At 48.5% G+C, this 26,429-nt stretch overlaps 1 protein-coding gene across 1 annotated transcript in view; it reads left to right on the forward strand.

The window, feature by feature from the left end:
- The window catches only part of ENDOD1 (endonuclease domain containing 1), a 29,240-nt gene continuing 4,912 nt past the window's right edge, over positions 2,102–26,429 (forward strand). Inside the window, exon 1 of the mRNA XM_005667250.3 lies at positions 2,102–2,470. Within this exon, the coding sequence (XP_005667307.1) occupies positions 2,171–2,470 (300 nt within the window). The 5' untranslated portion in view covers positions 2,102–2,170. The remainder of the gene's footprint in view (positions 2,471–26,429) is intronic.

Consider the following 26,429-nt stretch of genomic DNA (forward strand, 5'->3'; position numbering starts at 1 on the left):
GTGGTTAATCTTTGCAGGCAGTTGTTTCCTGTAGACTGTTGTCTCTTGCTGTCCAACTCTGATGGCTTCATTCCCAGGGAGTGAGTGTGGCAGCGGGAGGTGGGGGGGGCGCTTCTGCCATTCTCCTGGAAACCTATCAGTGCCCTCCTGATAGTTTGGCTCCTATTTTATAGGCTCATCTTACAGATGCGCTGTGCCTTATGGGAAAGGCCAGGCTTAGGAAACAGAGAGGCCTGTTCAAAACTAGCTCTGGACTCACCGTTTGTGCCATCTTAGTAAAGCAAGCCTCAGAACGCTCTGGTCCAGTTCCCCCTGTAGCACACTGGGGAAATAAGATTAAATAATATGATATCCCAGTGGGTGCTCTGGCTCTGTCTCTACCACCACCCTAGGCCAAGCTACCATCTCTCGTCTGTTAATGTTTTTCTGCATTCATTCTAATCCACGGCAGTCTGCTCATTTCTTCCCAGAAAGCAAAACTGATTGTGTCCCCACCAGTGAAACATCAAAATATCCAACATGATTTGTAATATTTTTTTTTCCAAACTGCAGGACAGGAGCCATTAGTGGGTCATAGAAACTTTGTGGGTTGCCACCAGAATGTTTCTTTAAAGTGGAATAAAATGGGATACAATAGAAATACCAGATTGCAATGTCAATTGTAAGCATAAGTATTACTGCATGAAGCTTGTTTCTCATTGTGGATCCCGTCAAAAACAATAGACAGCTTCCAGCCTATGACAGCCTGAATGATTCTCTGCCTCCTTCTTTAGCCCCTTTTCTCACAATCCCTTCCCCCAGTTCTCTGTTGTACACACACCCACCTTCCTTAAATTCCTCCAACACATCCTGTACCCTCCTGCTGGGAGACCCCTCGGCACAGGTTGCTTTCCTCTTTGCCTAGATCATGTCATCCTCTTGGTCTCAATTCAGATGCCACTTTTGCAGGCCAGCTTTCCCAGACCATGCCCTGAATCCCTGGAGGGGCAGGTTTCACAGCTCCATGTTAGTGTTTCATTATTCCTTTAATAGCCTGCTTCTTTGATTAACTACAAGCTTTCCCACTAGGCTTAGTCTTTAGACCACAGGGACCCTATTCTTGTTTACCATGGTACTCAGCTGCCTAATCCAGGTTGACACAGAGGTAATGAAGTAATGAATCAACAAAGGTACCAACCCAGGGATGTTCGCTTGTCGTGTTTCTTTCTTGGTTTTGGTTATATTTTATTTATTTATGTACGTATGTATGTACGTATGTATGTATGTATGTATGTCTCTTTAGGGCCACACCTGAAGCATATGGAGGTTCCCAGGATAGGGGTTGAATCCAAGCAGTAGCTGCCCGCCTACCACAACCACAGCAACTGCCAGATCTGAGCCGCCTCTGCGACCAAAACCACAGCTCTCTCGCTAGGACGGTTCCTTAACCCACTGAGCCAGGCCAGGGATCGAACCTGGGTACTCATGGATGCTAGTCAGATTCGTTGCCGCTAAGCCACGATGGGAACTCCGGTTTGGGTTTTAATACTAACCTTCGCACCAAGTAAACCACAGATAGGCTGTACTATCTGCCTAGGTTAGGAATTTCCTGTAACAGGATTTCTTGGATCTCCTGGCTTCAGATGTGCTAAAGCTACATCAAAATTGTGTTCTTATGCCGGCGAATGAGCGTTTTGTCGGGGACCGGGAGACTGCTTTTCACCGGATTTCACAGGAGGTCCCCGCCCATCCGCTCCAAAGAGCCACAGTTCTGTGGTCCTCTCAAGCCGCCCCTTAGCATCCCTGAGTGTCCCTGGGGCGCGCTAGCTCAGGAGGCTATTAGGCTCCCTGCCCCGGGGACCGTCCCTTCCCGTTCCCTTTGAGTAAGCCGACTCAGTTCAGACCTTTCAGCCTCGGGAGGACCGCCCGTTTCCGAGCCTGCGAGCGCGGACCAGGGGCGCAAGGCCGGGTGCAGCCCAGGGGATCTGGTCCGCAGCCGGGTGCCGGAGCCCTGGCCTGCGCGGCCATCTTCAGGAAGGAGGGTGCAAAGGAGGCGCGGCCTCCGGGAGCGGACCGCCCCCGCCGCCGGGGCCGCCCAGCCCGGCCCGCCCAGCGCCGCGCCCGGCTTCCGATTTCCCCGCCGCTCGGCTCGGCGGCCTCGCGCGCTCCCGGTCCGGCCGGCAGACGCGCCATGGGCCCCGCGCGCTGGTTGGCGCTGGGCGGCCTCCTCGCCCTGGCCGGGCTGCTGGAGGGCCGGCTCGTGCGCAAGGAGGAAGCCGGCTTCGGCGAATGCAACCGCTTCTTCTACGCCGGGACCCCGCCCGCGGGGCTGGCGGCCGCTGCCCACGTGAAGATCTGTCAGCGATCCGAGGGCGCCGAGCGCTTCGCCACCTTGTACAGCACCGGGGACCGCATCCCCGTGTACTCGGCGTTCCGCGCCGCGCATCCCGCGCCGCTGGGCGCAGAGCAGCGCTGGCTGGTGGAGCCGCAGGTAAGCGAGGCGCTTCCCGAGCCCGGCCGCTGGGCTGGCCTCCCCGGGGCGCTCTGTGGCCACTGCTAGCGGTAGGGTGGGGAAGGGCAGAAGGGCAGCCCCAGCCCTCGGTGCCAGGTCGGGAAACCGGGTTTCCGATCCGCCCCACCGCGCCCCCGAGTTGCAGCCTGCCTCGCCCTGCGTCAAAGCCACAGCCAGAGCTCGGTGCTGTGCGAGACTTCGCTTAAGTTCCAGGGGTCCGAGGTCCCCAGTGGGAAGGGGTTCTCCCTGCACTTCAGTGTGGACACCTGCAGTGTCTCATTCGTTTCCTGAATCGAGAGGAATATGAGACCGAGACTCAGGAAACCATTCGGATCTTCGGAAAGCCTAGGCTGGGAGCTCAGAGACCTTGGTGCAAGTCGCTGCCGCAATTCTGTGGGAGTGGGTGGGTGGCTGGGCATTTTCATGCCCAGTTTACAGAAGAGGAGATCAAGGCTCAGGGCGGGTGAAGAGACTTGCAGAGAGATGGGCAGGTCTTTTGGCTAGAAGTTCACTGCCTTTCCTAGTAGGAAAACGCTGCCCTTCTGCACAGGCCACCTGAGCCTGAAAAACCTTTCCTTCTGCATGGGACATTGAGTAAATTCGATCTGAAGTTGTGTTGAGTTAGGACAATGGAATGAAGGTGCAGATTTTTAGAAATGCAATGGGATAGTTACAAATAGCAGGGAAACATTGACTACCTCCAACTAAGAGGAAAGACAAACCAGTTTTTCCTGACTCTTCCTATCCACATTATCTGACCACTTAGAAACCGGGTCATGCCTCAGCGTTTTTACTTCTGTCTGGTGAGAGTGACCAAATATTCCAAGAGGCCCCCAGAGACCCTACTGAACCTGTCTTAACACCTCTTGTCACATGTCTACCTCCAGAGACAAGCCTCTTCTCTAGAACACCCAGCCAGGCTGGCTTGCCCCCTAGCTGGGGAAGGAGCTGACTACTCAGTTCACCCGTTCTTGATGGCCATGGCTGCCCAGGGCCGCACCATGAATAGGGGACCAGCTTCCAGCTGTTTCATTCAGAGCCCTGGGTTGTAATTTCTGTCATCACATTCAGTTATCCCTAGCTCAAGGACCTTGACCAGAACTCAAGCCATCTGCACCTGTCTTCGTACCATCTCCACATCCTGTTGCGGTCAGGACCTATAAGGTCGGGTGTAAACTGTGCACACTTAAGGCATATATTAATCTAAAGTTAGTTTGTGCCCGACTCTACCCCTTGAGCTCGAGTTAAATCTAGAAGTACCCCAGCTAGTGGGTACCCGCTGTGTGCCAGGCAATTGGGGTGCTGGAGACAGAGTGTCGTTCTGGGACTCAGAGCCCCCCTGGTCTGCTGGGTGGAAAGGGGGCATCACCTCTGATCAGGGCCACACAGCGTGTGGAATCAGGCCTTAGTTCTTCCATGGACTCACTGTAAATGTGGGCAGGTCAACTTAGAGGTCATAATGGGAATTTTGAGGATTAAGTGAGTTCCTCTATATAAAGTGCTCTCAGGCGTGCCTGGCACATAAGTCCTAGCTGTTATTGTGACATGAGCAAAACACCCTCAGGTTAAAAATGTAAAAAAAGTCCTATGAGATTTCATCTGTCTTGGAGGTGACAGGGGTAAGGCTTCAGGTCAGAGTGACATTTGTGCTGTGCCTAGAAGATGAGGCATGGTGCAGGGAGGAGACAAGGAAGAGGACACCCCCAGCAGAGGGGACATGCTGAGTGAGCACTACGGGGCCGACTCAAGGATTAGTGTGTAGGGAGTGGTTGGAGCAGCTCAACCAGTGCAAGGGAGTAGATGATGGGCTACTCAGAAGATCAGAATTGAGAGGAGTCTTGGAAGGGAGGCGGCAATGTGGAGGAGTGGTCCAGCAGGGCTTGGGGGCATCGGGGCTGACCCCTATATGCAGTTATTGAAGGAGCCCGAAGGAGCATGGCTCATTCTGCAGAGGGGAAGTGGACAGAACCGTCCTGTAGGCAGTGGAGATCCTGGGCCCCAGGGGATGGGGAATGGCACTGGGGAGCTAAAAGAGGGTGGGGAAGGAGCAAGGGGAAGACTTCCGAATGGCAGCTTGAGACGCGAGAGGTGCAGTGGTTTGGAAAAGCACAGGAGGCCAGAGTTCCCCTCTGGGGAGGTAGGAACCCTCCCGTGGCTGAGCACTGCCAGCAGGATGCTTCTCTCTGCAAGGTGGGCTTGTGCTGCCTACCTCTTCCCATCTCGGTGTCAGGTCAAGTTGGTCAGGAGCCAGGGGGGTATTAGGAAGGAGGCGAGGGAGGAAAAAGCTGCCAGATGCAATGCTGGTGGACCCTGGAACATACTGCAGCAGACCTGCCCCACTGCGGCCAGCCTCCCAGCCAAGGTCCCCACTGCAGAAAGATGCTCAGGGCTCAACGTGGACTTCTGGCTGCTTCCAAGCCGTCTGTAATGCTGAGTCACCTGTGCCCACATCACCTTTTTATGAGGTCCGTGTTACCAAGAGGTGTAGCACACAGAGGAGGAAGAGGCAGGAGACCAAAGGCATCTGGCACCTGCCCTTGGTGGTGAGTCAGGCAGGGCTGTTCTGACTCCGGGGCTCCCAAAGCCCAATTCAGCAACTCTCCAGGCTGGCCTGCAATTTTGCTATGGGAAAGAAAAACTCCTAAATCAAAGATCTTAAAAATGACTCACTCCTGTGGTTAAAACCTTTAGGGTGTTGGCTGCTTAACACCTACAGGACAAAGTTCACCCTGCAGAATGCAGTTTACAAGGCCCCCGTGCCCTGGCTCCCATCGACAGCTCCAGCCTGTCTCCCAGCCCTCCCCACCCTCCTGCAGTGTTCTGGCCTTATCCAGCTGCCTGGAGTGCCTCTTGTAAACCATCCTGCTGGGCACATTTGTTCCTCTGCTCATGCTAATTCCTCGGGCTCTGAGTGCCTTTGGTTTTTTTAATTAAAAAAAGTTTTTACTAAGGTAGAGTTAATTTACAGGGTTGCGCCCATTTCTGCTGTATGACACAGTGACCCAGTCACTCATATATATATGAATACACGTATGTGTGTGTGTATACAAAGCTCCATTCTTTTTCTCATGCTACCTTCTATCATATTCTATCCCAAGGGACTGGATAGAGTTCCCAGTGCTGTACAGTAGGACCTCACTGCCCATCTATTCTTAGTGTAATAGTTCATGTCTACCAGCCCCAAAGTCCCCATCCATCCCGCTTTCTCCCCCTCCCACTTGGCGGCCCTGAGCTGAACGCCTTTTCTATTCTGCCCCTCGCTGCTTGCCCCTTGCTGCCTCCCCTCCTCCATCCTTTAAGACTTCTGATTTGTCACCTCCTCCAGAAAGGCTAGGCCCCCGGGGGGAGGTCCACTTCCTGAGTTAGATCCGCCCCGTGATGCTCCCTATAACGTCTCTATTTTTGGACTCGCCACGTTGGCTTATAAATACCTGCTCCTGGGTCTGTTCCCCCCAGTGTGAGCCCTTGACAGCTGAGGGCAGAGTTTTCCTCCTGCTGGCATCCCTGGTGCCTAGGACACAGAAAGCCCTCGAGACGTGTTGAATAAAGTCACTCGATGTTAGCAGGGTTGGGAAGACAGGAGTGGGTGAGACGGTCAGCTTGAGTTTTCTTGGTGGAGAGCTGCCTGCTTTAGAGGCTTCTCCACACAGCCCGCCCCCTCTCCCCCAGCCCCCGCTGGCCAGCAGCCACTCTTCCAAACATAGTCCACATGCAGAGCAGGAACCTTCTCCTGAATCCACCCCATCAGTTCGCGCTCTGGCTTTCGGAACTACCCCAGAGGCTCTGGCTCACTTCTCTAGATAGTAGCTCTCTAGAGTCAGATGACAGGATCCCACGACGGAGGGGGATCTTTAAAGGAAACGGCGAAAACAGAGGGCTGTTGTGGGTTTTGTGTGCAATGTGGTCACCTCTCAATTGAGAATGGGGAGAAGGCAAGAAAGAGATGGGGCCACGTGTCCCCATTAGCACCATGGAGACGGTCAGGGTGTGCCGCCAAAACTGAGAATAGGGTTTTAGTTTAGATAGGGAGCCTTAAACCTTTTAGTCACTCAGCTCATTTCCATTTAAAGGAAGAATTTTTGGACAAAGAACTGGTGATGCCTTTGCAAAGGGTGTTAATTCAGGCTAGAAGCCAACGTAAAAGACCCTTCTTCTTTTTATAGCCCCACCTGCAGCATATTGGAAGTTCCTGGGCTAGAGGTTGGATTGGAACTCCAGCTGCCGGCCTGTGCCACAGGCAACACTGGATCCAAGCCACGTCTGCGACCTATACCGCAGCTTGCGGCAGTGCCAGATCTTTAACCCACTGAGCAGGGCCAGGGTTTGAACCCACATCCTCACGGAGTCTATGCTGGGTTCTTAAACCACTGAGCCACAATGGGAACTCCTCCTGCCGTTTTATAAGCATTAATACTGGAAGGAGCTGACTTTCTATTCAGCTTATATTTATTTAATCTTATAAAAACACTGTGAGGTAAATCTCATTCTCTTCATTGTAGAAATGAGGAAACTGGCTCAGAGAGGTTAATGGTTTGTGCCCAAGGTCACACAGCTTGGACTTGAACTCATGACTAATTGTTCTTGGTCTGGTGCTCTTTTGATGCACCACGGAGATTATTTGACCTCTCATGGATCCACTGCATTACTGGTCATAGGACTTTAATTCTCATCTTTTATGGGGAAATCTTAATTTCTATTCCATTTCTCTTCCCCAACAGTTGTAGGACAATTGGGAGCGCATATTTGGCCACATGAATGTCGCTCAGGGGTCAGTGGCTCCAGGACGAAGCAGATATTTCTGGTTAACACAATTGTATTTGCCTAGGGCCCGATGAAGTCATGTTTCAGATCTTAGTAAATATATGGGAACAGTTGTCACAGTTAGAGCCTCAGTGACGTCCTTAATCTTTAATTTACATCAATGGCTTCTCACTTGCTCATCCTGAAACTGTTAGACACACTGTTTCATTTATTCCAGCATCCGTCCTCTTGATACTGTGTCAGAGAACAGACATCAAGAAGACCTCATCCACTGCCATCTCTATGTAGGGGACACAGCAAACAGGACAGATCCATTTCTTACTTACAAAACTCATTAAGAAACTCAGAGTTCAGATCCCTGCTCTGCCATGTACACGGTGTGCGATCTTAAATTCTTCTGGTCCTGTTTTTCTGATCTGTGCATTAAAGATAATAACGGTGTTTACTTCATAGACTGGTTGTGCAAATAAACAAGATAACACATATAAGCATGTGACATAGAACCTAGAATGTGGCAAGTTCTTAATAATGGGTATTCTTTATTAAGGTCTTACTCTAATAGGTGTTGGGCACACATGAATGGAATGTTGGATTGGATAAGTAACTCCTGCAGGTCTATAAATCTCTCCCAAAACACAAAGCATTCATCTGTGTATCTTCTCAAATGCTTGGTATATATCCCACATTCATATAACAGGTGCTCGGGAGGTAGGTGGTGAGAGATTGAATGAAAGATGAAGAGGATGGGTGGACGGATGGATGGATAGATTTAGGTGATTAGAAAAACAAAAACAGGTGCCAGAGATACCTCCACCCTCCATGTCTCAAGCAACCAAGAGGCGTGTTGTCACAAAACAAACAGAGAGCAGTTGCATTCCAGCCTGCTGTGCCCTGCGGAGGAAGGCTGGGAAGCACCTGACTCACCGGGACAGTTCCAGCGTCAATTGCTCACAATTTCTTCCTTACTGGAATGCAGATAGAAAAAACAGAAGTCATACCTGCTACTCTTCCTGGCTTTTTTTCTCCTTTCTTAGCTTGTCCTTCATCTTGGAATTTAGTGTTCCTATCTAATCTGTGGTCATTCTCAGGAGCAAGTTAAGGTCCTTGCCCTATATTGGTAGAACATTGTAGTGACATTTTGTCCTGGAAGAGTCTCATGGTGATGGACCTGTATACCATTCCTTCAGCTCAGACTTAAATTTGGACGGTCCAGGAAAGGAGCTCTCATTGATTGATCCCTTACTATGTGCAAGGATCTTCACAAATGAACTCATTTATGTAACAACTCTAGGTACTATGACCCATGGCTTATCATTTCGAGAACTGAGGACCAGAGTGGTTGAGTAACTTATCCAAGGTCACACAGCTGCTGGATGGCAGTGTTTGGACTGGAGCTTACGGCCACTCTGCTCCACAGTGCTCAGCCCTCTTTTTGCTCTGTCACGCTGGTTTCCAACTACAGCATCAGTGTTTTCAGATTCCAAGTTTACTGACTCAATTTGTTATTTTAGTTTTATTTTACCTAATTAATCCCGTTCTTTGGATGATGTTTGGCTTGGCTTCTTCTTTTTTCTTTTTTTTTCCCCCTTTTTTTTTTTTTTTTTTGCTTTTTAGGGCTGCACCTGCAGCATATGGAGGTTCCCAAGCTAGGGGTCTAATTGGAGCTGCAGCTGCCGGCCTACACCACAGCCACAGCAACGCCAGATCCGAGCTGCATCTGTGACCTACAGCACAACTCATGGCAATGCTGGGTCCCAGACCCACTGAGCAAGGCCAGGGATCGAACCTGCAACTTCATCGTTCCTAGTTGGATTCATTTCCACTGCGCCATGATGGGAACTCCTTGGCTTGGCTTCTGGCACACCATTCTGGAAATCTTAGTTATAGCTCATGGTGATTGAGTGGAGCTTGCCTGGAAGAGTAAAGATTTTATTCTTTGGATTTCAGATTCTTCTTCCTTTTCGACTGTCAGCTCTACAAGTGAAAATTGGAGACAGTAAACCCTCCCACTTGCCAGGAGCTTTTGCTGCCAGTGATCTGCTCTTGCTCCTAGAATTCCTGTTAGTTCAAGAATGTTTTTCTTCTTGTTAAGTGTCATGTTCCCTGAGTGGTCACATATTCTTTTGATTCCATAGAACTTGACATCTCTGGCCACAATAATTCATTGCCCTCCGACATATGTGTTTGGCCACTTAAAGGAAGGAGAAATAAAAAAGAAACCAGCTCATAGGGTGAACCCAAAATAGAAGCACGATTTAGGATTCCAGTCATGCTTGTATTGACCCAGTGCCTGACAGATGGGTGGCTCAATCAAAGGAGCTCACATGAGGGCATTTTATGTTTTTAATAAAAACTGAAAATATGAGTACTTCTCATTTTGCAGAGTAAATAGATGGCCGAAGCAGGATTTGGAAATATAATTAGATTACATGTTCCAGTTGCCTTGCACCTTAATTTTAGGGGTGATTGAGTTAACCAGGATGCATGACTGAATAGGGATCATGTAAGGAGATGGCCACTGTTTATATTTCTGAAAGGCTGGTATCCAGTGTGGTTTCAGGACATGCGGAAGCTCGGGGAAAGGAAAGCTGGGTCTATGAGGCGTAAAAGCTCTCTTCTCATTCTTGGATATTTCTATTGCATCTGAAGCCATGGAGCCCATGATAACATTGGAGGCCTCCTCCAGGGCCAAGTGAACCGTTTTTGGGGGGGTTGATGGCCTTGCCTCTGCCCCTCGGTTGACCGACGTCACCCCTATAGACCTGACCACCTGGACCCTGAGGTCCAAGCTCCCATCAGCTTCATTCAGGCTTCTGCAAAACAGCTTCCTGATGGCTTAAACCTTCTCCCCAGGTCTCCCTCAGCCTTTTTCCACCCTGCAGCCAGAAAGACACTCTCACAACTTTCATCTCACTGTGTCTCCAGCGGCCTCACTGCAAAGCCTTTGGGGCTCCCCATTTCCCCTCCAATAAAGACAGGTCCTTATCGGGGTCTCCAGAGCCCTGGGTGGTCGGTCTCCCATTCCCCGCCCAGCCTTATCTGGTGACACACATTCCAGGCCTTAACCTCAGCCACTTTGGCTTTTCTGTTGTTGTTGTTTGTTTTATTTATTTATTTTAATTAATTTTTTTTTTTTTTTTTTTTTTTGGTTCTTTTCTAGGGCTGTACCACGGCATATGGAGGTTCCCAGGCTAGGAGCTGTGGCTGCTGCTGGCCTACACCACAGCCACAGCAATGTGGGATCCGAGCCGAATCTGCAACGTACACCACGGCTCAGGCTCCAGATCCTTAACCCACTGAATGAGGCCAGGGATTGAACCCGCAACCTCGTGGTTCCTAGTCAGATTTGTTAACCACTGAGCCACGACGGGAACTCCCTGTTGTTGTTTGTCATTTCTGTGTTCTCTCCCATCATAGGACCTTTGTACCTGCTGGGGGGGGGGGTTGACTTCTGTGATATTCCTAATAGGTCAGTTGCCCATAATACTCTCTAGTGGCACCAAACATACCTTTCTTTGCCAGGGTGGTACACTTGCACATTAAATTTGTGTGACTCATTGAGTGCCACCGGCTAGACTCTTAAGTTCCATGAGGGCAGGGCACTGACCTATCCTCCTCACCGTACAGTCCTCGTTACCTAACACAGGGGCTGGCTACCTTTTCTGTAAAGGGCCAAATGGTAAATATTTTAGGCTTTAGGATCATATGGCCTTGGTGGCAACTATTTAGCCCAGCTGATCTAGCAGAAAAGCAGCCACAGACAGTGCATAAGCGAGCAAGTGTGGCTGTGTTCCAAGAAATTTTTATTTATGAAGCAGGTGGTGGGCTGGATTTGGCGCACAGGCTGTAGTTTTCCAGCTCCTGGTCAAGCATGATGCCAGCACTGGGTACGTGCTTATTAATAAGTGTTCTTGGATAGTGAGCACATCGTAAATATGGATTCAGCGTGGGTGGTGAAATTTGAAAGTTCTGCAGTCTTATTAAATGGCAGCCCTAGATTTAGACCTACAGACAATTGCAATGAACATTTTTAATGGGGTGGTGGTTCTTTATCATATTTAGGGGTTTTTTTTTAAGAATTAGGAAAGTAATATGTGCTTTTTCTATCTTTTTTTTTTTTTTTTTTGGTCTTTTTACGGCCGAACCCATGGCATATGGAGGCTCCCAGGCTGGGGGTCACATCAGAGCTATAGCTACTGGCCTACATAACAGCCACAGCAACACCAGTTATGAGCTGCGTCTGAGACCTACACCACAGCTCACAGCAGCGCTGGATCCTTAACCCACTGAGTGAGGCCAGGGATCAAACCTGCATCCTCATGGATACGAGTCAGATTCATTTCCACTGAGGAACTCCAGTGATATGTGCTTATGATAAACATTTTTTTCTGAGCATTTTGGAAGGATATAAAGCAAAAAGATCCTGCTTCTCACAGATAGCCAGTCTTCACAGTTTGTGTGTGTATGTGTATGGTGTGTGTGACATTCCAGAAATTTCCCTTACATGTAGAGGGGCTGTGTGCACTCGCATCCTTTATTCTTGTCAAGGTTGAGCAAGAATTGAGCAAATCCCTTTTGGATTCTGTGAAGCCACATCTAACGCCTCTCAGATGCTCAGCGCCGCCATGGAGCGGGAGAAGGAAGGGACCCTCTAGACGAGCAACTTTGCACAGAAACATAAACAATTGGTCTCATTAAGCATTTTCATTTAAAAGCAGAAGTCCTGGGGACTTGAAATGCAAGACTCTTTCATCACTTTTTCAAGTCTGTATCATGTATAACTCAGGGTCAGTCTGAAACAGTCCTGCCTTCCTGAACAGAGGCGGTGTTATCCTTCTCCTCTTATAGAGGAAACTGGGGGCCAGGGAATCCCTGGTGTGTCCAGAGTCACAAGGCCAGGAAATGACACAGGTGACAGATCTCACTTCCAATCTGTGTTCGTCACTCAACCCTGCCAGCCTGTAGTCTCACCTTTAGAGGCACTTGAAGAAAAGCAACACTCACAAAACCCCGAAGAGGTCAAAGAAACAGAAATGATTTTGCCTGGGGGCAGATTTACTAGATGGGAGGCGCCACATTGAGAACAGAGGCTTTAGTTTTGTGCAAAAGATGAGAGGTCTGGAGTTCCCGTCGTGGCGCAGTGGTTAACGAATCCGACTAGGAACCATGAGGTTGCGGGTTCGGTCCCTGCCCTTGCTCAGTGGGTTAACGATCCGGCGTTGCCGTGAGCTGTGGTGTAGGTCGCAGACGCGGCTCGGATCCCCAGTTGCTGTGGCTCTGGCGTAGACCGGTGGCTACAGCTCCGATTCAACCCCTAGCCTGGGAACCTCCATATGCCGCGGGAGCGGCCCAAGAAATAGCAACAACAACAACAACAGACAAAAAGACAAAAAAAAAAAAAAAAAAAAAAAGATGAGAGGTCTGAAGCGTCAGACGCACCTTGAGGAGGGTTGAGGGCGGATGCGAATAAATCCTTTCCTGACAAGAGAGCTGTTCTGCTGTCGACAAGGACCAAGGGCCGCCGAGTCCTCTTTGATGCCCTTTAAGATGAAGGGGGCATTTCACCTCTTGGCTTTGGAGAAGCTCCTCTGTTATGGTTAGTTATACGCCTGCGTGGAGACTGGCTATAATAAGCCTTTTCCAGTTTTCAGATGAAGGGGAAGCACAATTGAGTTGACAGGGCTACCTCGCAGGTTGCAGTTCTGCACTCAGGCGGCTCATTGCCCGGGCCTGTGACTGCTGATGCTTCCTACTCTCCATAAGGGCGGCCCCATTGCCCCTCTGTTCCTGCCCCAGGCCAGTCAGAGCCTGGGAGTTTCCTCACGTTCATTTGCATTATAAAAGTGGTCACAGCCAATCAGCGACAAGAGTTTATCATTAATTTGTTCTCTTCTCTGTCAATGAATTGAGGTTTAAGAGATAAGCATACAGGCTTCCTCAGGGGAAGAAACAAGCTCATCCTGTTTCTTATCTGCTCCTCCATTTGTTCATTCCTGGTCAGCAGGTGAACGGTGTTAGCATTTCGAGGGTGAGTCCTCAGACATCCAGGGGCTGATTGATCCTTTTATCAGTGTTATTATTATGAGCATCATAATCTGTGACTGAGTTCTTGGGATTAAGCCCAGAAATAGGAATCCATGACATGGGGCTGGAATGAGACCCAGTCTCTGCCCTCAGGTGTCTTGTTACTTAGTCAGGAAGGCAGATAGTGTGCAAGAATTAGCTGACTTAACCCTCTCCCACCAGACTCGTAGCCCTAAGGGGGAAAGGAATGGGCACACAGAGTAGTTTGAAACTATGTGAGGTTTTTTTGTTGGGTTTTGGGTGAGTGGGTGGGGGATTTGGCTGCACCCCAGGCATGAAGAAGATCCAGGCCAGGAATCGAACCCACGCCACAGCAGCAACCTGAACTACTGCAGTGACAATGTTGGATCCTTAACTCGCCGAGCCACCAAGGAACTCCCCCCAGTGGGCTTTGTGGTGAAACAAAATTGGGCTGAGTCCCATCTCTGTCAGTTACCAGCTATGTGACCTTGGAAATGGCACTGAATCTCAGGGAGCCTCATCTCCCATCTGTGTCCCAGGGCTCGTAAATCATACCTGCCCTATGGACGAGTTAGGGGGGTTCGATACGATAGCGTATGCAGGAGGCACTCTGCGGTGTATCCACATACTCAGTACATGTAGGGGAAGCATATGGGATGAATAAGTAACCTTTGCTTCCCAGACTGTGCCTGCCTCGGAGACAACTAGAAGAGGGTACCGTGCTCCTAGGTCTGACCCAGTGATGTTGCCCTTTTTCCCTCCATGCTTCTGCTTCATCGCCACCTTGTCTGGGACTGGCCCCAGCTTCTGCTCTGAGTTCAGCTGTTCCTGCATTACCCTCTGTGTTACTTTGCCCCGGGATACTCTTTTCTGTTGAAGAATTTAGTAGGAATACCTTCTGGCAGCCCCCTCTGATCTGTCCCTAGACTTGTGCAACCAAGGCACCCGTGCCTCTTTCTTGGTGCCTGAGATTTGATCCAGGCATCTAGAAGGTTCCTGGCCTGCAAGGTCCCTGCCCCAGTTCCCTTGGGTTCTCCTAAAAGTAGGACTCCTGAGGCTTGTTGGTGCATGAATCGTGAGCTTACCCAGGCTTATTCGGGTGAAGGGCAGGACTGTTATAAGAAATCACTGGTAGATGCACAGCCACAGGAACAGAGATACACACAGGCCTCAAAGGATCCAGAACTGGGAAACTTCTAGAAACCAAAGGGTCCCACAAAGTCTTCAGGATCCTTCTCCCATTCTCTGTCTTTTCTCTCTTAACCAGTTCTGCTTTCCCATGCACCAGCCTGGCTGCCAGTCCTAAAGTCCCCCCAGCAACCTCCACACTCTGACCATTGTCAGGCTCTGAGCTTCTTGGATGGAAAACCCAAGAGAGCCATCTGAGAGGGGGCTGGCCAGATTGGCTGTCCTTTGGTTAAGATGGGCGGGGAGGTGGTAAGAGAGGGTCAGGTGGTAAGCAATACTGCTCTCTTAGAGACTGTGTCAGAAAAACTTGGTTACATTGGAAGTCGGGGTTGAATGTGGTATGTTGGCTGATGGCGTTGGCATACCTGGTGGTTGGCTGGGAGGGCCAGGGTGGGCAGCAGGAATGGTCTACCTAAGAGACCCTCACTCCTCTAAAGAACCTGTTGTTCGTACCAACCCTGTGGGTACTTGATTCTGCAAAAGGTCCTGAGGTGGGGGTGACCTCCCAGGATGGGGTGAGTTGGCATTTTGGAAAAGATCTTACTGGGGCTGTATCAGCCAGGGTCCTTCCTGGCAGGAAACCGTCGGAGCGGAGTAGTTTAACTGAGAGGATTGAATACTATTTACGGAGAATGAAAGGAAGCCACAAGAAATGGTAACGTACCTACCGAGGGCCTAGCCATCACGGGAAGCTGTCACTGTCGCGGGAAGCTATCACCATCCCAGGCCTGCTGCGTCGGGGAGAGGGAGGCTGCTGAGAACCATGACTCCAGAGAAAGTTCGACTGGAGCCAGAACAGCAGGGACCTGGTGGGGAGGGAGCATGGGAATAAATCTCATTCCTGCCCCATCCCATTGGCTGCTCTGGTCAGAAGCCAGAGGGGAGAGAGCTCAGGGGAGGGGGTCCCCAGAAGTCCGCCAGCTGGGACACAGAGAGAGCACAGAAGAGCATGGAGAGTGGATCCGGGAGGCCAGACGCAACCACCCGACAGGGGAGCTGTGAGGTTGGAACCAGAGAGTAGCGGAGTGGCGAGAGGAGTGGCAAAGGCACCCCAGCCAGTGATGACGAGGACGGCAGTGCAGAAGGAGCAGGGCAGCCTGTACACCGAGACTATGAACTGACACGGTTGGGGAATGGGGATTGTTTTGTTCTGGGTGAACATAAGAGACGATGTGTGAGAAGAGGCTGGAGGAACTGGGGCTGAGGGGTCATGACACCTCTTCAATAGAACCTGTGAGATACGAGCAAAAAAAGCATAAACAGCAAGATAGCCTTCTCATTCCATATACAGATGAAGCAGGAAATCCGTGGTATCCATTTTTTGTGTTCGGATATTAGCTGCTCCGATGGGCAGAGGATGCAAAGGGCCCTATAATAAATACTTGATTCCTTTTCTTGGCTTTGTCATCCCAGCTCTTGCAATGCGCTGCTGATACCTCCAGCAAAGTCTTAATAGCGTGAGAATAAATCAAGCCCTGTGGGGCCACTCCCAGAGTTGCAGTGGTAATCATTCGTTTTCCTGTGTCCTCGGACCTCCCGCATCAGCAGCACTTGGGGTGGTGGTGAAAAATGCACTTTTGGAGTTTCTGTTGTGGCTCGGCAGGTTAAGAATCTGACTAGTATCCATGAGGATGCAGGTTCCATCCCTGGCCTCACTCGGTGGGTTAAGGGTCTGGCATTGCCTTGAGCTGTGGTGTAGGTCACAGATGTGGCTCGGATCCTGCATCACTGTGGCTGTGGCGTAGGCTAGCAGTTGCACTCCAGTTTTGACCCCTAAACTGGGAACCTCCATATGCTGCAGGTAGGCAGTAAAAAGAAAAAAAGTGAACTTCTGAGCCCACCTCAGGCCTACTGAAGACACCTCTGGTGTGAAGTCAGGAATCTGCATTTTTAACAAGGAGCAAGTTGCTTCTAATACAAACGGAATTTTGAGAACTATTAAATTGAAGAGAAATCACTACTTGTCTTGCCTAGCCATTTAGGCAGGGGCTTAATTCCACGAAGACAGACAAAGGCCCATCTGATAGCGATCAAGCCCAAGGGGCCTCCACTTAGAATCACCGAGAGAACTTTAAAAAAAATTAATAATAAGCTGATCTCCATGCACCACCCCCAGCTCAAACTTTTTAAAGCTTCCAGGGGATTCTTATGTGCAGCCAGGCCAAAGAACCTCTGATCTTGTTTGAACTCGGAAGGTGAAAAAAATTAGAAACAGTGGTGTCTCAATTGAATGGACTTCTCTGAGTTCTGTACCACAGAGTCAAGTGCTAAGAATAATTGCTCTGGAAAAGAAAGCCAGAGAGGAGAGTGGAAAACTGGCCTCGGGTGAGTAAGCACCAGGGGTGCTGTAAGCGGAGAAGGGCTGGGGAGGGCTTAAAGGAGACCGCACACTTTCTGAGGCTCCCAGGGGAGCAGCCACAGGCTTCCGTGGAGTTTGCCCTCAGGGCCACCTCCTTGGCCTCTTCGCAGGCCTCCGGTTGCCTGCATGCATCGCCCCAGCCCGTTTAGGAATGGGGCTTTTGGAGTTCCCACTGTGGCTCAGCGGGTTACAGACCTTAGTATCCATGAGGTTGCAGGTTCCATCCCTAGCCTCACTCAGTGGGTTAAGGATCCAGCGTTGCCACAAGCTGCAGAGTCAATGGAAGAAGCGGCTTGGATCCAGCATTGCCAGGGCTGTGGTGTCGGCTGGCAGCTGCAGCTCTGATTCTACCCCTTGCCTGGGAACTTCCATGTGCTGAAGGTGCCGCCGTAAAAAGACCAAAAAGGGGGGGGGGACTTTTTTTTTTAAAAATCCTTCCTGCTTTTCTTTTTCTTTTTTCAACTTTTGAAGGAAAAGGGAAGTCTGTGATGGAGGTGAGACATCCTTTCCTTCCTCCTCTCCACCGTTCCCTGGACCCAGACACGAGACAGGCACCTATAGTGTATAGAGCCCAGGGAAAGCTGGGGGTGCCCGCCCTCCCCGAAGGCAGGGAGGAGTGTGAGCGGCCGGGAGCCCAGAGGAAGGGTGGAGGAAGGCCGCCCCAGCGCTGGAGGGCCGTTCAGGAAATGAGAAGCCTGCATTTCTCATTCCTTAGGAGAAGAGGGAAAAAAAAAAAAAAAAAGAAAGGGAAAAGCATCTTTCTAGTTCTTCTAAAGCTGTCTCTTTTCCCAAGAGGTGAAGAATACTTTAGATGACAAGCAGGGAGGGTTTATTTATGTATTTTTTCTTCTCTTAAATGGGTGGGTTGGAACTCTGTTTAAGCCTTTCCTGCGAGCCCAGAGCCCTCCTGGATTTTTCCTTCTTAAATGCCCTTCTTCGGCTCTCGTGGCCCCGCCGATCAGCCTCCCTCTGCTTTTCTGAAAGGCAGCTCTTTCCCTCGCTGGGTATTTTCCGTGGTGAGCCCTCGGATCTAGTTCATTCTGACATGAGGGACTGTGCCAGGGGCCTGTCTGCGGCGTCCGGCTCCAGCTCTGATAAGATTATCTGATGTTCCGACCGCCAGCTGCAGGCTTGGCTCCTGGTGAGGGGGCCTCCGACCCACTTAGTGATGGGCAGCAGGGTGATAGCATCTCTCTAATGCCCCTGTGCGTGCATGCATGTGTGTGTGTGTGTGTGTGTGTGTGTGTGTGTGTGAGTTCACAGCAGAAACAAAATTGGAACACCCACGGTTCAACTTGTTTGATATATAACTCTTTTCTTCTTTTTTTAGGGCTGTACCCATGGTATATGGAAAGATCCCAGGCTAGGGGTTGAATCTGAGCTGCAGCTGCCAGTCTTCGTCACAGCCATGCTTCATCTTGTGGTAACGCCAGATCCTTAACCCCCTGAGCGAGGCCAGGGATGGAACCTGTATCTTCATGGATACTAGTCGGGTTCTTTACCCGCTGAGCCACAATGGGAATCCTGATGATAGAAATTGTGTTGAAAAATAAAACACAGCCCAAAGGCAGTAGCTCCTCTGTCCCTGCAGAGTTCGTTGGGCGCTCGCTACGTCTCTCCCCAATCACTGGATCTTCTCTGAATCATCCCCAGCAAGTGCTTATCTAGCTTCAGCCGAAGATTCTGGGGGAAGGAAACGCCACCCTTCCCAGGGTGAATCATCGCAGTGTCACCACTGTTTCCATGGGCAGATCCTGGAGCAGAACCAGAGGTCGGTCTGTTCTCTCTGGAGCCGCTCTTGTCTCTGCAGATTGGAGGAGACGGGGTGTGCAGGTTGCTGTGGAGCTCAGAGCATTCTTCGACATGTTGAAATTCTCTCACTGCAGTGAAGGGCAGACCCTTCCCCACTAGGTCTTTAGCAGTCAGCGCCCCCCCCCCCCCCCCACAGGACCGTCCCCTCATGTCCCACGCTCCTCAGCACTGTCTGCCCTGGTGTCAGCTGCCCATCAGCGGCAGGGCTGCCCCGAGCCCTCCACCTGTAGCTGTCCTTCTCTTTCTATTCTCTCAGCTGCCTCGTGGTCCAGGCTTTTCTGGCCAGTGCGGGCAGGTATTTCTCTCCCTGGAATTACAGGTCCCTAATGATGCTCTGGCCTCCAAAGCCATCAGGAAATGTCCCCTGTGTACAGGCCAAGTCCACACTTGGAAGCATAGCATTGAAAGCACCAGAAAAGCAGAAGGGAGCAGAAGTGTGTTATGGTTGCCGAAGTCAGGCCACGTGGGTGTGGGACCGCTCCCTCCTCTGGTAGTGTGACATCAGTACCTGACTCAACAATTGAGCCTCAGTTACACTTTCTATAAAGGAAGAAATAGGGACCCTGTTAGGATTTTTTAAAAAAGAGACTTTATGTAAAGCCTTTACCACGGTGCCTGGTCCATCGTGAGCACTCGATGCGTTAGAGTTATAATTATTCTGTGCTTAGTTACCGTAGATCAAGTCCTTTACCCTTGCTGTCCCTTCCAATTAAACCTTTCCCTTTTCCTCACTCAGAATCCCATTTTCACAGGCTGCGGTCTCTGCCCCCAAGCCTTTGTATAGATGTCTTGTCGGCCTTACTATCTTTCTATTTCTCTGAATGTATCAAAATCTTGCACAGCCTCCTAACCTCAGTCATATTTGTTTTCTCCAAAATGTAAGAGGTCCTCTCTGACAGGTTCATTGTACCTTTCCTTCCTCTAAAATCTGATTGCTCTTTTTCTTTATCACATTGTTTGGCACTTAACTGTATCTGCCTTACACTCTTGTTTTCTCTGGGTTTCCGATTTAACTTTGTATGTATCTGTATCTTATTTTCCTAAATAGATGACAAGTTTCTTAATGTGAAGGCCTATTTCTATTTTTGTTTGTTTGAATGTTTGTTTGTTTGCATCCACAGTATGTGGAAGTGCCCAGGCTAGGGACTGAACCCATGCAACGGCTTGGGCCGCTGTGATAGCATCAGGTTCTTAACCCACTATGCCACAAGGGAACTCCCATGAAGACCTATTTTGAGGCTTCTGAAGCAGTGATTAAGAACAGCACCTGTGGGGCTGGACTTCTGAGTTGACACGTGAGCTGCTTGATCTTCACATGCCTCTGTTTCTCCACTTGTCAAAACAAGATCATGACAGCACCTAGGTTTTGTGAGTTTAAATGAGTGAATATTTAGTGTAGCCACTTCCTGATTTAGTACCTGCAAAATTCTTAGAATAGTGCCTGGCATATATACTCGATCAATGTTGATGGTTGTTATTATTGTTATTATTACCAGGCCTGATGCTTTCTGCTCCACTAGTGATCGCACATAAATATGCTTAATGCGTATTGTTGGATGGGTGCCTATTTCCGCTCCAGCCCTCCTTCTCAATTTTCTACTAGTCTCTTTTTCTTTCATGCGTATTAGCAGGAACATTGAAAGTCTCCTTTCATTTAATTCCAGAGCAAAAAGGAAATCCCATGGGTTTAAGAAGCTTTTGCTGTCTGGTATAAGAAAACAGACCAACTTGTTGAGAGAAGCAATTTTTTTTTCTTGTACTAAATTTGAAAAGAAATTTATTGTAAGATTATTTAAGGGGCTGGATATTGGTGGAGGGGGAGAGCTCCTCCTTCTAAAACCTCCTGAACATGTTGTGATTAGCAAAAAAAAAAAAAAAAAAAAAAAAAAAAATTGTTTTCCGCTAAACCCAGGAACTGTATCAGATTACATCGGCAGCCCAGGGGGATCAGGTCAGCCAGAAGGCAGATAACACAGAGCTTTGTACCTGCCCCTTCATCCCGCCCTTCTGCCGGGAAACCCAAGAGAAAGATCACTGGTGCTTGCAAAAGGGCACGTGTAACCCAGAAATTGCAATTCCCTCTTACATCATAGGTGTGTTTTTGTCTTTAGGGAGCAGTGTTGTTGGTAATTTACTGTTATTGCCAGAGCCAGATCATTAAACTGTGGCTACAGAGAGCATGGAAAAATACACCTGCCCTTTATGTGACAGCGTATCAAAGGATATATCACACTTTTAAATCAAATCATCTCATTTTTAGTACAGTTTTCCATACACAAGTCAGGTATTTCAGTTACACACACACTTTGCCCTTCTTTCTGAAAGCAAGAGCTTTCCAAGACAGGATGGTGGTTTTGTAGAATTAAGTAAGCATGATGATGATGGGGAGCTGTTATTCCAATTTTATTTAGATTTTAGATGATTCTTGCACAAATGATATTAGAACACGAGTTATCTTGAGATCAAAAGAAAGTTTTGGGAGTTCCCATTGTGGCTCAGCCGGTTAAGAATCCAACCACTATCTCTGAGGATGCAGGTTCAATCCCTGGCCTCATTCAGTGGGTTAAGGATGCGGCGTTGCCACAAGCTGCAGTGTAGGTCACTGAGGGGGCTTGGATCCTGCGTTGTTGCTATGGCTGTGGTGTAGGCCAGTAGCTGCAGCTCTGATTCAGCTCCTAGCGTGGGAACTTCCATACGCTGCGGGTATGCCCCACCCCCCAAAAAAAGTTTTTTTCATAGGTTAAAAAACTAGTGTTAAGATAGGATGTAGGAATCATAATGGACACACCTCTCAGTGGAGATCAGTTAGCAGACTGTTATAAGGTCCTAAGATTTAATATGTTTTGTAGATGATATGATAATGTAACATACTATACATTTTTTAGTGACTCCCAGTTTCAAAGTACAGAGTCAATGGAAATAAATTTCAGTAAGACAGAATGCCTACATGCACAGACACGAGAATTACAGATAATAATAATTATTATCTTTGTGTAATAGATAACAAAGGAATTGGTCAAAATAAACAAAAACCATACAGAATTGGATTGTTTGTAAACTGGCTGATGTGATTTAAGAAAGAGCTGGGAGGCCCTCTAGCCTATTCTGAGTGAAAGACTTCAGCTTGTAAAGTTCTTGGCACATCAGTAAAGTGTTGAATGATGCTGTTTCTCCTTATTCCAGACAATTAATCCAGGAGTTGCTCTAAGTAGAAAAAATGAGATTTAAGCAAAATCAGTAAATCTATAATGAGTTATGAAAAGAAACATAATCTATAATGAGTTAGAAGAAACTTTTTAAACCTTAGACAGCAGGGAAACAAAGTCCCGGGCAGATGTGGAATTCCTCTCCTCCCAGTACAAACATATAGAGATATTGGATTTAAAAAAAATTAGGTACAAGTGTTCCCATTTGTGGCTCCGTGGGTTAAGGCCCAATGTGTTCTCTTTGAGGATGCAGGTTCAATCCCTGGCCTCGCTCAGTGGATTAAGGATCCAGTATTGCCACAAGCTCCAGCATAGGCTGCAGATGCGGCTCAGATCCTGCGTGGCTGTGGCTGCAATATAGGCTCCAGTTGTAGGTCCGATCTGACCCCTGGACCGGGAACTTCCATATGCCACAGGTGCAGCCATAAAAAGAAAATAATTAAATAAAAATGAAAACTATGTATATATTTAAGTTAAATTCATATTTCAGCAAAAATGTAAGAACACTTTTCAGGTGTCAGAAATGTTTAAGGGACCAAGAGCTAAAGTGGTTCCCTGTGTGGGAAACCACATGGAAGCTCGGGGCTAGGGCTCTAACCTGCCTGGGACAGGAATCAAGGTCACATAACCTGTTCACGACATGGATCTGGAACTAGGCACACCAGGTAAAGCAGAGGGCTGGCAAATTGCTGCAGCACTGCTGAACCAGACAGGAAAACGACCTTCAAGTTGTTATAGGAAGTAGCTGCCCACACCATGTCATTAGTGGAAATAGTCACCTTCCAGAAATAAGCTTAAAGCCATCGTCTTTCCTTTGTGTGGATCCAAATGTGCATTGCTTTTTCCATGTAGAAACCCTGAATGATCAGAAACTAGTTCAGAATCATTGAACTCTTTTGGGTACCAGCAGAGGCAACTGCAAAAGCAATCCTATTAGATTTGTTTTGTTTTCATTTTTTTTCCCCAACAAAACATCATGGATCTCTTATGAAGACAAGCTCACAAGTGAAAATTACAAAGCCCTTAGGCATACCCACCATCTTAAAGTCAACCAGTAGGAGCAAGAAAACAAACTGAAAAACCAAATAAAAATAGATCTTAAAGAACTTGAAGAATGTCTAGACTATTGAAAGATAAAAAAGAATTCCGTAAGAGGAAAAAAAATAGAATTTTAAATAGAACCAAATAGAAATGCTAGAAAAGAAAAAAAGAGTCATTGAAATGAAAAACAAAAAAGCAAAACACCTCAACAAAATACATAGGAAACTAAACATAGCTAAACACAGATTTAGTAAATTGGAAGATAGACCTGCGGAACTCCCCTGGAATGCAGTATAGTTACTGAGATATGAAATAGGAAAAAAAAAAGTTACAAAAAGGATTGAGAGGCTTTGATGTAATTGGATCTTCAAAGGAGAGAATAGAGGAGTCATTCAGCATATGATCTTATTAAACAGTCTCTGCTATTTTTATCAGAGACTTAAGACTGGATTAGATAAACCTTGGAAAATGTCTCTGTTACTTCCTTTGTGTTTTCATTTTGACTGGGTGCACTCGCACGAATGTATATACACTAGTGTATTGAACTAATATGATGACCAGACAAGCCAAGCCTAGAACACCTGACACCGTTTTCTCCATGGAGTTTTGCTCTGCCTGTTCTCTGTTACACCTGCTGGTGTAGAGAAGAAAAAGTGAGTCGCCAAGTGAGGTGCTAATAGGAAGCCAGCCGACTGGTTTCTAAGGGTGGTGGGACTCTGAAACTCCTGTGGCCCGTTGCCTACTGCCCGTGCTGCCACGTTTCTTAGACTGATGCTAGAGGCTCAGTGTCCGTGTGCCCTGGGCAAAGACAGACAGGAAGCACGGGGGCCACCCTGTCCCTATGTCCTTTTATCGTCTCCTTTCCAGTCTCCACAGTCTGGGGACTGCAGCCCCAGAAGACTCAGGCATCGACTTCTCTCCTTGCATCCTTACGCAACTTCATTTATTCCGTGACATAGAGAGAAAAACGAGACTCGAGTGGGGTTTTCTACGCTTTGGTAGAGAAAGCTGGTAGAGCGGTGTCCATTCAGATGGAGGAACATATGGCTTAGTGGTGAAGAACATACCTTAGGAATCAAAAGACTGACCTCAGTTCAAATCCTGTGCAGCTAATGATTGAACGACTATGGAAAAGATATTCAGGAGTTCCTGTTGTGGCTCAGCAGGTGAAGGCCCCCGTGTTGTCTCTCTGAGGATGCAAGTTCGATCCCTGGCCTCCATAGGTTAAGGATCCAGCATTGCTACAAGCTGTGGCATAGGTCGAAGAGGCAGCTCACATCCAGTGGCATGGCTGTGGCTGTGGTGGAGGCCTCAGCTGCAGCTCTGATTTGACCCCTAGACTGGGAACTTTTCCCATAAAAAAGAAAAAAAGGAAGAGAAAAGTTAGTTCACTTTTCTCTGTTTCAGTTTCCCTACCTATAAAATCAGGTAAAAACACCTTCTCTGTAATGTTATATTGAAAGCATTTCATTGATAGTTTTTTTTTTTTTTTTTTTTTTTTTTTTAAATGTGAGTTCTTGACCTCCTGTCATATCTATCACCTCCTGTTCAGGCATTTTTGTCTTGATTTCAGATACTCTATTCTACTTTGTCACCAAACTGTAGGGCCAGATTTGGGGTTCCTAAGAATCTAGTGACCATAGACATGGGATTCCAGAGAAAGCAAAGTGAGGGAACACGCGCTCCCTTCTGCTGGTCCATCCAGAGGGTACAGTTTAACTTGTGCTCTGCGGGGGAGGCCCTGGGCAGGGAGGTGAACAGGGCCCATTGCAGAATTGACCCTGGCCTTCCTAACTGCCTCGGTTCATCCTGGCCCATTTCCCATATGCCTGTGAACTGTGGGCAGGAAAGGCCTCACCTGGTGGCCAGGTGCACGGCTATGGCAGACATCTGGGGCCCCTTGAACTCAAGTGGCCTAAGAGGGTACAGAAGCAACCAGCTAGGTCTCCTCTGACCTTGGCTTTTGGGAGACCATGCTTGCCTGACCTTTGGGAGTAAATCAACCCACAGTCCTGGTTTCTGCCTAAGAGCAGGATATTGTATTTTCTCTTACACAAACGCGCGCACACACACACACACACACACACGCAATCCCTCTCACTCTCTCTTTTTTTTTTCTTTCCCCTATCTTTTATCTCTTCCCTCTTCTTCTCCTGCCTGGCTCTCTTTTGTTCCCTCCCCTTCTTCATCTAAGAATCTCTCTTCTCTGCTTGTGCTCCAGCTGGACTTCTGTCCCTGTAGGCTTTGATTCTTTCCAGGGTGGCCCTTGGGCTGAAGATGAACCACTATGTTGCCTTACACTCTGTCACACAGCTACCAATTAAAACAAAACAAAACAAAACAACAAAGCAGTTCCAGGCTTCCTCTAGATGGGATAAAGAAGCTACACTAGAAATTCCCATTGTGGAGTTCCCGTCGTGGCGCAGTGGTTAATGAATGCGACTAGGAACCATGAGATTGTGGGTTCGTTCCCTGGCCTTGCTCAGTGGGTTAAGGATCTGGCGTTGTCCTGAGCTGTGGTGTAGGTCACAGACAAGGCTTGGATCTGGTGTGGCTGTGGCTGTGGAGCAGGCTGGCAGCTGCAGCTCTGAATCAACCCCTAGCCTCCATATGCTGTGGGTGCAGCCCTAAAAAACACAAAAAAGAAGCTACACCAGGCTAAAATAAAAGCAGACCCAAGGCCCTAGTAGAGATGGAGAAACACACCTCTTTAAATTCCTGACCTGGAGTTCCCGTCGTGGCGCAGTGGTTAACAAATCCGACTAGGAACCATGAGGTTGCGGGTTTGGTCCCTGCCCTTGCTCAGTGGGTTGACGATCCGGCGTTGCCATGAGCTGTGGTGTAGGTTGCAGACGCGGCTCGGATCCCCAGTTGCTGTGGCTCTGGCGTAGGCCGGTGGCTACAGCTCCGATTGGACCCCGAGCCTGGGAACCTCCATATGCCGCGGGAGCAGCCCAAGAAATAGCAAAAAGACAAAAAAAAAAAAAAAAAAATTCCTGACCTTCCACCCAAGCCTACACAATCTTGGCTATGCTGTAACTTGATCTCATGATTCAAGAATGAGGCTAATATTTCCACGGGGGTATTTCTTTCAGTTACAGGAGAGCAGCAGCGGCAGTTTTATAAAATGAATGAACTTTTTATCGATGTCCTATGGGGATACGGTGGGAATGAGGAACATCTAGGTTCCCTTTTAAGACAAGGCTTAAGGGTTGGAGCAGCCTTGAAGGGTGAGGCTCTGTATTACTCCATTAGGCTTCAGTAAAGAGCCTGCCTTCATACCAGCTTGCTCCTCCATTGCCCTCGCCATCCCTACACATCCCTGCGTGAGCCTGCCTACACGTGCCATCGCAGAGCTGGAGAAATGCACGCAGCTCAAATGCACACAGTTGAACTTGGGTTCAACAACAAATTTAGTGAGTGGCACCAACTCCAGAGAATAGGGTAGTAGGAATTTCCTTATCTTAATTACTTTCCTTTTTGTTTTTGTTTTTTCCTTTTGAAAGAAACATGCACATACTTTGTG

This window comes from Sus scrofa, chromosome 9, assembly GCF_000003025.6.
Source record: "Sus scrofa isolate TJ Tabasco breed Duroc chromosome 9, Sscrofa11.1, whole genome shotgun sequence".
NCBI classification, from domain to species: Eukaryota; Metazoa; Chordata; class Mammalia; order Artiodactyla; family Suidae; genus Sus; species Sus scrofa.